Below are 14,844 nucleotides of genomic sequence, written 5' to 3' on the forward strand. Positions count from 1 at the left end.
ATTACTAAATACTAGTGCTAATAGCTTCATTTTAGTTGTAGAAGTCATATGATACATGAATGCTGCTTGCCAACATAAACTGAGGTTGAAATGAAATAAAATGTAAAAGTCCCCAAAAGCAAATGACTTGCTAATACCATCTTATTATAGAGCAGGCTGCTCCTCTTACTTCCCCCTAACTTTGGATATCAGTTTGATAGCATGTTATCAATTGCTTTATTTTTTGAGTGGTTATGAATTGTAATTTTCATTAATCAACAGTAAATATTTTGTTTCAGAAATGTGGTAAAGTATTTGAAACAAACATCCCGCATCTCTATTGGACCTCTGAGACTTTCTACTTTAACAGTTTCACAGTCTTTGCCAGTTCTAAGTACCTTGCAGCTGTATTGCTCATCTGCTTTGGAGAACACAGTTTCTAACAGACTTTCAACAGAGGTCTGTATATTTTTACAAGCACATTCTTATGACTATTAATGGCCATTACTGTAGAACAAAGACCTTATTTTTTGAGTTTTTTGATACAGGATTTGTGGTTGGACAAGCTAGTAAATCCAGAGTCTAACATGCTGTTTTCAGGCAGTCTTTTATTTGGGAAGTACATGGGGCAGATGGAAGAACCTGAGATAATCTCAAGGATGGCAGATTGCTCAATTTTTTTTTTTCTATTTTTGGGGTGGGAGGTGGTGTATGTAAAGACGGTTCCTTTAGGCGGATTACGTAAATTTTAGATTTGCTGCAAACAAAGATCTCTCCTCATCCCAAATGGGGTAAAGTTCAACCAGAGATGGGGGCTTCCGAACAAATGATGATCTTTGAGAACCTCATTATAAAGCATTAGTTGTAATGTTTTTCTGCAATTTAGCAGTCTGCTTTATAGTAAATGTGCTGTGATTTTTTTTTTTTGTAATGTGCTTTATTGATAAATTAGACTTCATATTCTGAAGAAGGTTTCCCTTCAAAACAAAAGGCTTTCTCTTACTGTGTGCTTGCCTCTTATAAGTAGAAGATAAATGATGTAAGGGTATAGTATAATAGATAAAACTACTGTAATCAGTCTGAAGTAGCCAAACTATATTGCAGTCTTGGACTTAAGACTTGCTATGTATCTGCAGACATATGAAGAGCCTGTTTTATGTTAAGTAATTTTGGTTTTTCTCTGGCAGGACTGTCTTATTCCACTCTTCAGTGAAGCTTTACGTTCATGTAAACAGCATGATGTAAGGCCATGGATGCAGGCGTTAAGGTATACTATGTACCAGAATCGGTTGTTGGAGAAAATTAAAGGTAAGTGGTTTTTTTTTTTTTTTAAGAGAAAATTAAAGGGGTGTGTGTGGGGTTTTTTTTTTTTTTAATTTTGCTTTATGGAGGTATATGTTACACATTCTAAGTGTATGGTTTGATGAGTTCTAACATGTCTTCACTTGTGTGACCACCAATACGATCAAGATACAGAACACCGTCTTACCCCAGAAGGTTCCCTTGTGGTCATCTCTTCATTTGCCCTGTCAGCAGTTACTGATTTGCTTTCTGTCACTATAAATTAGACTTGTCTTTACTAAAGTTTCATGTATGTGAAATCATAACATGTTCTCTTGTGTTTGGCTTCTCTTTGGCATGATATTTTTAAGGTTCACCCATATTGCATGTATCAGGAATACAATCCTTTTTATTATTGAGTAGTATTCTTTTATATATATATACCACAGTTTATTTCTCCCTTCATCCTTTGGTAGATTTTGGGGTTTTTTCACGTTGGGCTATTAAGTATAAACCTGCTCTCAACATTCATGTGCAAGTCTTTTGAGTGGACGTATATTTATGTTTCTCTTGAGTGAATATGCCTTGTTGCGTCACGTGGCTTAACTTGAAAAAATTTTAATCACTGTGGTGCATATGTAGTGATTACTATCTCATAGTGTTATTTACATTTTCTTGATGATTAATGATGTTGAGTGTATTTTCATTTGCATAGTGGCTACTGTGTATTTTAGTTTTCAAATGTTTGTTCAAATTCTTCACCCACTTTTAATGAAGACATAAGACTTATTTTTGTATTCTGAACATAAGTTCTTTGTCACATAAAATGTACTGTGAATGTTGGGTTTTAAATACTCCAAATGAATGGCTAGAGAATTGCTATTTGTGTAAATATTTATATGTCAAAGGGATGCTAACAATTTACTTTATTGCTCTAAAATAGAGAAGTTGCCAGAATGCTGTAGAGTTTTAGTGGAAAACGTGATAGTTGGTGTTACTGAGTAAATTTGAGTGTTAAATGTCAACATAAGCTAACGGCCAAGATAGGGACTTCTACTGCAGGGTGGTTCCTTGCAGCTGTGACTCAACTGGTCCTTCACTGCCAAACATACCTGGGGTTGGATTGTTGGCCTGATGTTTGCAAATTGAGGAACCTTAGGGCAATCACTGAATTTCGGAACTGCTTTCCTTTTCAATTATATGGGGATTACCCCACTTTTGAGATACTTGTAAGGATTATATGAGATGAAGAAGTGAGACAAGGTATATAAAAGTCCTAGAACAGAGTGTGTCGTATAGTATGGCTTCACAAGTACCCTCATCTCCTTTCCAGTCCTTTTTTTTTTTTTTTTGAGACAGTCTGACTCTGTTGCCCAGGCTGGAGTGCAGTGGCACCATCTTGGCTCACTGCAACCTCCACCTCCCAGGTTCAAGTGATTCTCAAGCCTCAGCCTCCTGAGTAGCTGGGATTACAGGCATGAGCCACCGTGCTCAGCCAGTCCTTTTTTTATATCACATAAGTTTTTAAATTGAGAAGAAAAGTCAGTAACCATCAGTTATATTCAGAGAAAGAACTCCATTCCTCTTCATTTTTATTTGTTTATTCAGCAAGTATTGATCAAATGTGCTTTGTACCAGGTACTATGCTCTACGTTGGGATATAATGGTGATCAAGGAGATTGTAGATTCTGGCAGGGAAAACGGACATCAAACACGGCGACCCGACATAGCGAGACCCTGTCTCTAATAGAAGAGTTTTAAAAAGCACCTGGCTGTGGGCCAGGTGCGGTGGCTCACGCCTGTAATCCCAGCACTTTGAGAGGCCAAGGCGGGTGGATCATGAGGTCAGGAGATCGAGACCATCCTGGGTAACACAGTGAAACCCCATCTCTACTAAAAATACCAAAAAATTTGCCAGGCGTGGGGGTGGGCACCTGTAGTCCCAGCTACTCAGGAGGCTGAGGCAGGAGAATGGCGTGAACCTGGGAGGCGGATCTTGCAGTGAGCCAAGATCGCACCACTGCACTCCAGCCTGGGCGACAGAGCGAGACTCCATCTTAAAAAAAAAATTCACCCGGGTATGGTGGTGTGTGCCTGTAGTCCCAGCTGCTTAGGAGGCTGAGGTGGGGCGGATTGCATGAGCCTGGGAAATGAAGGCTGCAGCAAGCTATGATCATGCCACTACACTCCAGCCTGGGTGACAGAGTGACACCCTGTCTCAAAAAAACAAACCCACAACAAGGAATAGCAAATAATGAGCGCACCTGATTTAATCCTAGGAATCAGAAAAAGACTTGTGGGGAAGTTACATTTAAGCCGAGAGTTAAGGAAGATAAAGATGAGGAAGAAGGCAGGCTGACTTGGTTAGAAAAAGCATGTGTGCAGGCCAGAGAAAATAATGATTCTTAGATGACTCAGTTCACCTAAGAGAGAGGAGGAAGAGAAGGAGCACTGGATGAGTTTGGGATTGGAAATGAATGCAGGAAGGCATCAGTAACAAGCCAAATTCCAGAGTTTGGAATTGTCAGAATGGCAGTGAGAAGTCATCAGAGGCTTATAAGCAGGGAAGTTAAATGTTCAGATTTACCCTTTGTGTAATGTCACTTCAGTTGCAAGTTGGAAAATGGACTAGAAGAGTATAAGAATGGGGGCAAAGGGACCTAAGTTAGGGTGAAGTCTCTGCTAAAGAGGGTAACTAGGGTGGCAGTAGGGGAAGGAAAAAGCAAATGGGCTATGAGGGTTGAAAGTAAAGTCTGTGATGGTGGCCAAGTACTTTCACAGGCAGCCGGCTGATCCTGTGCCCTTCCTTGAGAAGGGGAAAATGGAAAAAGGGAGTAAAAGGTTTGGAGGGTGGTGGAAAATGAACTCCATTTGGCATGACTGACATTAGTGGAAGCCCACTTGAAATAAATAGAGTGTAGGTGACCAGTTGGCAGGTGGGATTCAGATGTCAGGTCTGGGTGAAGATTGAACGGTTGTCAGCGTTTCTGTGGTAATTGAAGACACAGGAAAAGATGATGATGTCCAGGGAGAGTGTGCAGTGGGAAGAGTAGAGAGCCTAGAACTGAGTCCAGGGAGCACCAGTGTTTTAATAGATGAGTGATGGAAGAGAGAGACTGAGGATTCTTCAGCAAGGTAGGAAAAAAACCAAGAGAATGGTTGTAGGGCAGAGGGTACTTACAGAAGAAGTGCGTGGGGATGGTTTAGCCTTCCCTGCTTCCTTGCTTTCCCTACCTGTTGGCCCAGGCTTTTTGCCAAAGATTCAGAAACGAAAAAGAAATTTCTTGAAATGAATGACTTGACTTGACTTCATTGTACACATTTAATTTAGCAAAACCTGTTCATTGTATCTCAAGCACTATGCTAGCTGCTAGGGATTTGAGGGTGAATTATCTTTGTTTCGGGAGGTGGTATGGAAGAGGGATAGTTGGGGAATAATTTTTTGGCCATGTTTCCATGCAGTCTGGTTTAGACAAATCGGGGTCTAATAAAACGTTTTCTTCTCCTCAGAACAAACAGTCCCAATTAGAAGCCATCTTATGGAGTTAGGTCTAACAGCAGCAAAATTTGCTAGAAAACGAGGGAATGTGTCCCTTGCAACAAGACTGCTGGCACAGTGCAGTGAAGTTCAGCTGGGAAAGACCACCACTGCACAAGATTTAGTCCAACATTTTAAAAAACTATCAACCCAAGGTCAAGTGGATGAAAAATGGGGGCCTGAACTTGATATTGAGAAAACAAAATTGCTATATACAGCAGGTTAGTAAAATTAATTATGGTTAATACATGAGTATAATAAAAATCATGTATATGAATGTTACTGTGTATGTATGTTATAAGATAGTAATAGGAAAGTTGATCATTTCCATCTGTTGAAGAATATTTGCATCCTGAATAATAAGTTGCTTGTTACTGACTTACCTTTATAATTCTATGGTTTTAAAAGAATTTTGTTGCAATGTATTACAGTAAGAAATACTTCCAGAGATCACTGATCACTGATTTTACATGTTTTTTTAACTTTACTATTTTGGGCCAGGTGCTCATGCCTACAATCCGAGCACTTTGGGAGGCCAAGATGGGAGGATTGTTTGAGCCTAGGAGTTTGACACCAGCCTGGGCAACAGAGTGAAACCTCAGCTATACTGAAATTCAAAGAAATTAGTGGGGTGTGGTGGAATATGCCTGTAGTTCTAACTCCTTGAGGGGCTGAGGTAGGAAAATTGCTTGAGCCTGGGAAGTTGAGGCTACAGGGATCCCTGATTGTGCTACTGCACTTCAGCCTCGGTGACAGAGCAAAACCCTGTCTCAAAAGAAAAAAAAGTTTAGTATTTTGGCTGGGCATAGTGGCTCATGTCTGTAGTCTCAGCACTTTGGGAGGCTCAGGCAATAGGATTGCTTGAGTCCGGGAGTTTAAAACCATCCTGGGCAACATGGTGAGGTCCTGTCTCTATTTTTTTAAGTTGATTATTTTACACTGAAATAATGTCAGTCATTTGCATTTTTGTTTGTTTTCTAACCCAAGTGCCTCCCTCCATCATTTGCTTTTAAAGTTTCTAAGTTCTGACTTTGTGGTTTTCTGTAGGCCAGTCAACGCATGCAATGGAAATGTTGAGTTCTTGTGCCATATCTTTCTGCAAGTCTGCGAAAGCTGAATATGCAGTTGCTAAGTCAATTCTGACACTGGCTAAATGGATCCAGGCAGAATGGAAAGAGATTTCAGGACAGCTGAAACAGGTTTACAGAGCTCAGCACCAACAGAACTTCACAGGTCTTTCTACTTTGTCTAAAAACATACTCACTTTAATAGAACTGCCATCTGTTAATACGATGGAAGAAGAGTATCCTCGGATCGAGAGTGAATCTACAGGTAGCGTTTCTTTGTTAGCTTTAGAATATTAATTTTAGAAGCTATTTTTTTTTCTGTTTTAAAGTTTATAATGTTATGCTGGCTATACTTTTCCATAAAAAATATATCTGTGGAAATTGAGTTTATTTTATTGTTGGGAAATAACTAAAACATATTTAGAATTGAATGCCATTTTGGAAGTCACTGAACTCTGCCCCCAGGCTATTTGCTTTTATGGACTTAGATATTTTTGCTGACAATAAAATCCTGCCCCTCGTATCAAAAAATTTCACCTCACAATAGAAGGAGCAACAAAGATTTAAAATAGTTACCTGTGTTCGTATTGATTGGTGGAACACAGAAACTATAGAAAGATTCCAGTTTCCCATTCTCATGCTAGTGCTAGTAACAGAAAGATACCTTACAGATAGGGTAGTTGATTCTTTCCATGTTTGAGTGCCTGTTGTGGAAGGCACCATTCCCCTGTCTTTAAAATTTGAGAGAAAATTTGGGAGATGATTTTCGTTGCTGAAACGTGAGAGTATACCTTAATTTTGTTGTTCTGAAGTCTGAGAGTTTAGTTACTTACATTGGTGTTAATAATTTTGATAGGGTCTTGATATTCTTAAAGGATTTGTCTTGTCATCATTATAAATCTTCATCTTGGCAAATGCACTATAGCAGGCAGTGTCTTCACCTCTAACAAGGGAATAAAGATGTTTACCTCATGAGTCTGTATGAATGAAATGGTATACTCATCACCTATTTATTATTTTTGCCAGAATGATTAAAGTGAATCTGATCATGAGGAAATAGCCAGTCAGATTCATAATGCAAGACGTTCTACAGCACAGTTGACACCTGACTGTTTACAGTGTTCAATGTCATGAAAGACATTGATGTCTTCCACAGGAGATAATATAATCTTACTTGGGAAGCTAATGAATTCATTTCAACATACCAACCTTTTAGACAACAGAATTCATATTTGTGCCTTATCAAGTTATGTACAGTAATATTATGGAACTTTTGATTGTTTGCAGATAAAAACCTAAAATGCTAATGGGAGTGTCATTAGGAATTTATGAATGTAATGTTGTTGAGTTCTTTTATTATAATTATTTTTTTGTCCATTATGGCAGTGCATATTGGAGTTGGAGAACCTGACTTCATTTTGGGACAGTTGTATCATCTATCTTCAGTACAGGCACCTGAAGTAGCCAAATCTTGGGCAGCGTTGGCCAGCTGGGCTTATAGGTGGGGCAGAAAGGTGGTTGACAATGCCAGGTATGTTTAAATGTGTAGTTTATGCATTGCATAAATAGATATTTAAATGTCTGCTGATATGGTAAAGTTTTGGTAGCTAAAATACTGATGACTTGTTCATTTTTATAGTCAGGGAGAAGGTGTTCGTCTGTTGCCTAGAGAGAAATCTGAAGTTCAGAATCTGCTTCCAGACACTATAACTGAGGAAGAGAAAGAGAGAATATATGGTATTCTTGGACAGGCTGTATGTCGGCCAGCGGGGATTCAGGCAAGGAAAACATGGTGCTTGGGGCAAGACTGCTACTCCAAATCATTGATTTTGAGAAAACTGATCATATATATTTGATAAAATATTGAATGGGGCTTACCAATTGTTGTTGTAAACAAAAACTTCTACGTTTTAAGATGAAAATGAGTTATATTTTTCTAAGAAGAATATACTTCTTTTGAGAAAATAAGGCATTTCCTTAGAGTCCTGTTAAAAGTAGGTGAAGTTGGCCTGGCATGGTGGCTCACACCTGTAATCCCAGCACTTTGGGAGGCCGAGGTGGTTGGATCACTTGAGGTCAGGAGTTTGAGACCAGCCGGCCATGGCAAAACCTCATCTCTACTGAAAATACAAAAATTAGCCGGGTGTGGTGGTGCATGCCTGTAATCCCAGCTACTCGGGAGGCTGAGGCAGGAGAACCATTTGAAGGTTGCAGTGAGATCGCACCACTGCACTCCAGCCTGGGTGACAGAGTGAGACTGTCTCAAAAGAAAAAATTAATAAGTGAAGTTCATTTTAGGTAAATTAAATTTCTTTTTAACTTACTCATCAGAAATTGTAGTTCTTAACCCTTGGTTATGAGCTTTTAAAATATGCCAGTGCATGAAACTTACCCCCATTTATTCTGAATGAGACATGTGTGTGCATGTGTGTGTGTGTGCGTTTAAACTTACTAAGTGATGCTAACGTGCAGCCAGTGTTGAAAATGGACTAGATGATCTTAGAATTCACACTCTATCCCTTCAGAGTTCCATCAATTTTAGAATGCCAATCTATGTTATTTAGTTGCAATCCTCAAAGGCATGGATTTTATTTGCCAAACTAAGCTATATCGATCAGTTCTTGCTGTAAACAGCAGCGTATCTAAGTCTCTGCCTAAGCTGGTGTCTGGTACGTGCACAGTACTCTGAAGAGAATGAGGTTTAGTATATGTATTCTGTGTACATTCAGCTTTAAACTTTTGAGCAGATTGTGCTTAATTTTTTGCAGGCATAGGCTGGGCGCGGTGGCTCACACCTGTAATTCCAGCACTTTGAGAGGCCGAGGCAGGCAGATCACGTGAGGTCAGGAGTTTGAGACCAGCCTGGCCAACATGGTGAAACCCTGTCTCTACTAAAAACACGAAAAAGCAACAGGGTGTGGTAGTGGGCGCCTGTAATCCCAGCTACTCAGGAGGCTGAGGCATGAGAATCGCTTGAACCTGGGAGGCTGGGAGGCAGAGAGGTTGCAGTGAGCTGTGATCATGCCATTGCACTCCAGCCTGGATGACAGAGTGAGACTTTGTCACAAGGAAAAAAAAATTTCTGCAGGCAGAATACTGTATTGTAACTTGGAAGCATTTAAAGTACAACAAAACCCCAGAAAAGTCTAATCTTTGCTAAATGCTTGTATTCTTCTTCATTGGCTTCATATTAGTAAATGTATCATAAAGAGAAGCATACTGACACTGACTTAGTTTATATAACACTAAATTTGGGATAATTTTATATATGAGAAGAATGTTTTTATGATAGTCAAATTGCATACCTTTTTCCCTTTTCAGTTTGTATTTAAAATAGCATTTTGTGCACAATTTCTTTTCAGGATGAAGATATAACCCTTCAGATAACAGAGAGTGAAGATAATGAAGAAGATGACATGGTTGATGTTATCTGGCGTCAGTTGATATCAAGCTGCCCATGGCTTTCAGAACTTGATGAAAGTGCAACTGAAGGAGTTATTAAAGTGTGGAGGAAAGTTGTAGATAGAATATTCAGCCTGTACAAACTCTCTTGCAGTGCATACTTTACTTTCCTTAAACTCAACGCTGGTCAAGTATGTAGCACAGTGTTCTAAGAAAATTAATTTGGAAACTTTTTCTTACTAAACAAAAATAGTGTTCTGAGTTATTTTCTTATTTATTCCCCTCATCTTTCACTCTTAGATTCCTTTAGATGAGGACGACCCCAGGCTGCATTTAAGTCACAGAGCGGAACAGAGCACTGATGATGTGATCGTCATGGCCACATTGCGCCTTCTGCGGTTGCTCGTGAAGCACGCTGGTGAGCTTCGGCAGTATCTGGAGCACGGCTTGGAGACAACACCCACTGCACCGTGGAGAGGTGACACCTGCATAAAATGTTTCTGGAAAAATTGTTTCTCGTTAGGATATATAAGATTTTAAAAAGTGGTTTCCTTATGTTTATTATTTGAATGTGTAAAAGAACAGCCAGATTAAGTTCCTAGGACACCCTGCACTACTTGTTACATCACTAGGACTTTACCTCCCACCTTTCCAAGAAATGGGAAGCTGAAAGGCAGGAGCTTTTTATATACAAAATGAATTTTGGAGAGGATGGTGAATAATTTTCAAAAGGTTTTATATACCCTCTGTAAAAATTGTCTGTGTCTGCCTTGTTTGTAGGCATTCACAGAAGATAATTTCTCCACAACATTTTTGAGTTTCCCTGGACTTTGATTACAGCCCTGTATCTAAACCAACCTTAACCAGACTTGCAAATCAAGAACTGGTTGATTGTGTGTGGTTCTTTATTATCACAGGGAGAAATCTGAACTCTTAAAATTTGTACTAATGCTGACACACATCAGGTTTTCTCTGTTTGATCTACGATGCTGATAGTTTCTTCATAGTTTTAAATAACTTTAAAGCATCTTTCTCTCTTCTCCTCCTGAAGGAATTATTCCGCAACTTTTCTCACGCTTAAACCACCCTGAAGTGTATGTGCGCCAAAGTATTTGTAACCTTCTCTGCCGCGTGGCTCAAGATTCCCCACATCTCATATTGTATCCTGCAATAGTGGGTACCATATCGCTTAGTAGTGAATCCCAGGCTTCAGGTATGGAATATTCAAATATTGCTACTTTTAAGTATAAGTTATTGTGCCAGTAATTTTAGTTAGGTCAAAGTTTTTAAGCCTTATGTTCCAGAGTCGTTAGAGTTTGTAGGTTTTTTTTTTTTTTTTTCTTTTTTCTTTTTTGAGATGGAGTCTCACTCTGTTGCCCAGGCTGGAGTGTAGTGGTGCCATCTCAGCTCACTGCAATCTCTGCCTCCCAGGTTTAAGCAGCTCTCTGCCTCAGCTTCCCGAGTAATTGGGATTACGTGCACGTGCCACCACGCCCAGCTAATTTTTGTACTTTTAGTAGAGTAGGGGTTTCACCATCTTGGCCAGGCTGGTCTTGAACTCCTGACCTGGTGATCCACTTACCTCGGCCTCCCAAAGTGGTGGGATTACAGACATGAGCCACTGCGTCTGGCTGTAGGTTTTTTAATAGTAATAATTAGCATTTATTGAAGGAGGAACTACTATGTATCTGACACCAGGACATGTGCTTTACACATTACCTGTAGCCTTGACAGTAATCCACCAAGACGTGGAGAAATAGAGTAACTCTGCCAGGCTTACTGAGCTGTTACTGGTAGGTAAGAATTGTACCAAACTTTTGGCCAGGTGCGGTGGCTCACACCTGTAATACCAGCACTTTGGGAGGCTGAGGAGGGTGGATCACTTGAGGCCAGGAGTTTGAGACCAGACCAGCCTGGACAACATGGTGAAACCCTGTTTCTATGAAAAAATACAAAAAATTAGCTGGGTGTGGTAGCACACACCTGTAGTCCCAGCTATTCGGGAGGCTGAGACACAAGAATCACTTGAACCCAGGAGACAGGTTGCAGTGAGCCGAGATTGTGCCAGTGTACTCCAACCTCAGCAACAGAGCTAGACCCTGTTTCCAAAGGAAAAAAAAAAAGAGAAAGGATTATACCAAGTTTTGAACTCTGGCTTGAAGAATACATTATTTGTTAAACACTTACTATCTTTCTCCTTTGTATCTTCCATTAGCTTGTAGTGTTAATAAGTATGAAAGCTCAACCTATAGAAAGGCAGAATATCCACAATCTTTAATCAATTCAATGCATGGAAGGCAAAGCAGTTCAGTGAGTGCTCTTGAGTCAAATAGATTATGAGTGTTTTCCCTAACTCAGCATATGCACATGGGAGAAATGTTCAAAATATTCCTTGTTCTCCTATTTCATTACAGGAAATAAATTTTCCACTGCAATTCCAACTTTACTTGGCAATATTCAAGGAGAAGAATTGCTGGTTTCTGAATGTGAGGGTGGAAGTCCTCCTGCATCTCAGGATAGCAATAAGGATGAACCTAAAAGTGGATTAAATGAAGACCAAGCCATGATGCAGGATTGTTATAGCAAAATTGTAGATAAGCTGTCCTCTGCAAATCCAACCATGGTGTTACAGGTACAAAGAAACTCACATGTTGTAGAATAATTTTTTATAGAATAATCAAAGTTGCTTTTGCCAATCTGTATTGACAATCACTAGTCAGGGTTCTCTAATTGTATAATGAGCACAAATTGCATACACTTAACTTATGAAGTCCAGTGTTTGAAGAGCTGTGCTGTGGGTAAGCTTGTAGATGAACTGTTTGGGTGTGCCGTGTATGCAGGTTCAGATGCTCGTGGCTGAACTGCGCAGGGTCACTGTGCTCTGGGATGAGCTCTGGCTGGGAGTTCTGCTGCAACAACACATGTATGTCCTGAGACGAATTCAGCAGCTTGAAGATGAGGTCAAGAGAGTCCAGAACAACAACACCTTACGCAAGTATGTTTCCATACACTTGTCCTGAGATGGTGAAGCCGCCTCTTCTTTTAATGTGTCAAAGTATAACATAAAATTTACTATTTTAATCATTTTTAAGTGTACAATTCAGTGGCATTAAATACATTCACAATATTGTACAACCATCACCACGGTCTGTTTCCAGAATTTATTCATTATCTTAAACAAGAAGCTCTGTAGTCATTAAAGATTATCTCTTCATTTCCCCCTCACCTCAGTTCCTGGCCACCTCTATTCTACTTGCCATCTCTATGAATTTGCCTATTTTAGCTACTTCATAGAAGTAGAAACATACAGTATCCATCCTTTCGTGTTTGGCTTTTTATACTTAGAATAATGGCCTGAAGGTTTATTATGTTGTAACATGTGATAGAATTTCATTTTTTTTTTTATGGCTGGATAATATTGTATGGATACACCACATTTTGTCCATCCTTGTGTTTATGGACAGCTGGGTTGCTTCTCCATTTTAGCTCTGTGAGCAATGCTGCTATGAACATTGGTGTACAAGTATCTGAGTCCCCGCTTTCTATTATTTTATGTGAATTTCGTGTATTTTGTGGATGATCCAGTGGATTTGCTGAATTGTATGGCAATTCTACTTCTAACTTACTGAGGAGCCAACACACTTTTCCACAGTGGCTGCACCATTTTACAGTCCTCCTAGCCATGCATGAGGGCTTCTTTTCTTTTCTTTTTTTGACAATACTTTTCTTTTCTTTTTTCTGACAATAGCTGTAGTGATGGATGCGAAGTGGTATCTCATTGTGGTTTTGATTTGCATTTTCCTAATGACTAGTGATGTTTAGCATCCTTTCATGTGTTTATTGGCCATTTGCATATCTTTGGAGAAATGTCATTACAAATCCTTTGCCCATTTTTTAATTGTTTTTTTTTTTTTTTTTTTTTATTGTTGAATTGTAGGAGTTCTCTATGTATTCTGGCTACTAACTAGCCCTTATCAGATCCATGGTTTGCAAATATTTGTGGCCATTCTGTGGGTTGTCTTTTCATTCTCTCCATAGTGTATAGCATTTTTTGATTTACAAAAGTTTTAATTTTGGTGTAGCTCAATTTAATTTGTCTGTTCTTTTGGTGCCACATCCAAGGAATCATTGCCAAATCTGGTGTCATGAAACCTTTCCCTTATGTTTTCTAAGAGTTTTGTAGTTTTAGGTGTTACGTTTAGGTCTTTGATCCATTTTGAGTTACTGCTTCATTCTTTTGCATGTTGATATTGCATTTTCTCTGCATCATTTAATTCGTTGAAAAGAGGAGCTGCCTTCTTTTGTGAGCTGCATTTTTTAAAAAAACGAAAAACAGTTATTGGTCGGGCACGGTGACTCATGCCTGTAATTCTGGCACTTTGGGAGGCCGAGGCAGGCGGATCACAAGGTCAGGAGATCTAGACCATCCTGGCCAACATGGTGAAACCCCGTCTCTACTAAAATACGAAAAATAAGCTGGGCGTGGTGGCACACGCGTGTGTAGTCCCAGCTACTCAGGAGGCTGAGGCAGAGGAATTGCTTGAACCCAGGAGGTGGAGGTTGTAGTGAGCCAAGGTTGCACTACTCCATTCCAGCCTGGCGACAGAGCAAAACCCTGTCTCAAAAAAAAAAGATTCTTTGTTAGTAATTTACTTTGTGAATATGTTATTGCTCTATTTAGACTTATTCCTTGGTACTGTTTACTTAACAGTTGATATATTTACATTGTTCCATGTTTGTGTAAAACTTTAATGTACACATTTAAGTTTTTGAATAAAAATGTCTTCTTGGTCAGAGAAGAGAAAATTGCAATCATGAGGGAGAAGCATACAGCTTTGATGAAGCCCATCGTATTTGCTTTGGAGCATGTGAGGAGTATCACAGCGGCTCCTGCAGAAACACCTCATGAAAAATGGTTTCAGGATAACTATGGTGATGCCATTGAAAATGCCCTGGAAAAACTGAAGACACCGTCGAACCCTGCAAAGCCTGGGAGCAGCTGGATTCCATTTAAAGAGGTAGAGAATAATCCCAAGCATGCTACTGAAATGGCACATCACAGTTCCCATGAGATACGAAATTTAAATAAGTGGACTCCTTACTTGGAATGTAAGAGATTTTATAAGCCTGTAGAAGGCAGCCTGTGGCCAAATAAGTGTTTCTGTTTAAGAATTTGGAAATCAGTGGGCAAAGGGGGATGGATGGCAAAGGTGCCCAATCTTTCATGTGTGGAAGGCTCACACCAGTGAACAACATTATGTATGGAAGGCTCACACCAGTGAACAACAGATGAAGAAATTAGCCAAGGAAGGGCCTGTGACCCTGAGCTAAATATTGGTTGCCTGCTTTATTTGCCTCATAAAAGATAAGAAATTTAACCCTGTGCCTATGTAGTTTTTCATGAGAAGAGCATTCAGTATTTCTAATAGACAAAATAGTCACCTATAACAACATAAATTTTTATAAGTAGTTGTTCTGGAATCAGTTCCACATATGCTGCATGGAACATATTTGAGAATCCTTATCTTTTATGTTTTGATTTTCTTAATTCTGTATTCTCTTGGGTCTTTATCTTTT

At 39.4% G+C, this 14,844-nt stretch overlaps 2 protein-coding genes across 6 annotated transcripts in view; one reads left to right on the forward strand and one right to left on the reverse strand.

The window, feature by feature from the left end:
- The window catches only part of COQ7 (coenzyme Q7, hydroxylase), a 375,365-nt gene that overhangs the window by 218,514 nt on the left and 142,007 nt on the right, over positions 1 to 14,844 (reverse strand). The window lies entirely within an intron of this gene.
- The window catches only part of SMG1 (SMG1 nonsense mediated mRNA decay associated PI3K related kinase), a 113,445-nt gene that overhangs the window by 65,515 nt on the left and 33,086 nt on the right, over positions 1 to 14,844 (forward strand). For all 5 annotated transcript variants that reach the window (XM_050774990.1, XM_050774994.1, XM_050774993.1 and 2 more), the window contains 12 exons: positions 279 to 438; positions 1,167 to 1,287; positions 4,771 to 5,019; positions 5,846 to 6,130; positions 7,252 to 7,396; positions 7,505 to 7,643; positions 9,228 to 9,458; positions 9,568 to 9,745; positions 10,319 to 10,480; positions 11,682 to 11,899; positions 12,108 to 12,262; positions 14,063 to 14,285. In XM_050774990.1, the coding sequence (XP_050630947.1) occupies positions 279 to 438; positions 1,167 to 1,287; positions 4,771 to 5,019; positions 5,846 to 6,130; positions 7,252 to 7,396; positions 7,505 to 7,643; positions 9,228 to 9,458; positions 9,568 to 9,745; positions 10,319 to 10,480; positions 11,682 to 11,899; positions 12,108 to 12,262; positions 14,063 to 14,285 (2,266 nt within the window). The remainder of the gene's footprint in view (positions 1 to 278; positions 439 to 1,166; positions 1,288 to 4,770; positions 5,020 to 5,845; positions 6,131 to 7,251; positions 7,397 to 7,504; positions 7,644 to 9,227; positions 9,459 to 9,567; positions 9,746 to 10,318; positions 10,481 to 11,681; positions 11,900 to 12,107; positions 12,263 to 14,062; positions 14,286 to 14,844) is intronic.

This window comes from Macaca thibetana, chromosome 20, assembly GCF_024542745.1.
Source record: "Macaca thibetana thibetana isolate TM-01 chromosome 20, ASM2454274v1, whole genome shotgun sequence".
Lineage (NCBI taxonomy): Eukaryota > Metazoa > Chordata > Mammalia > Primates > Cercopithecidae > Macaca > Macaca thibetana.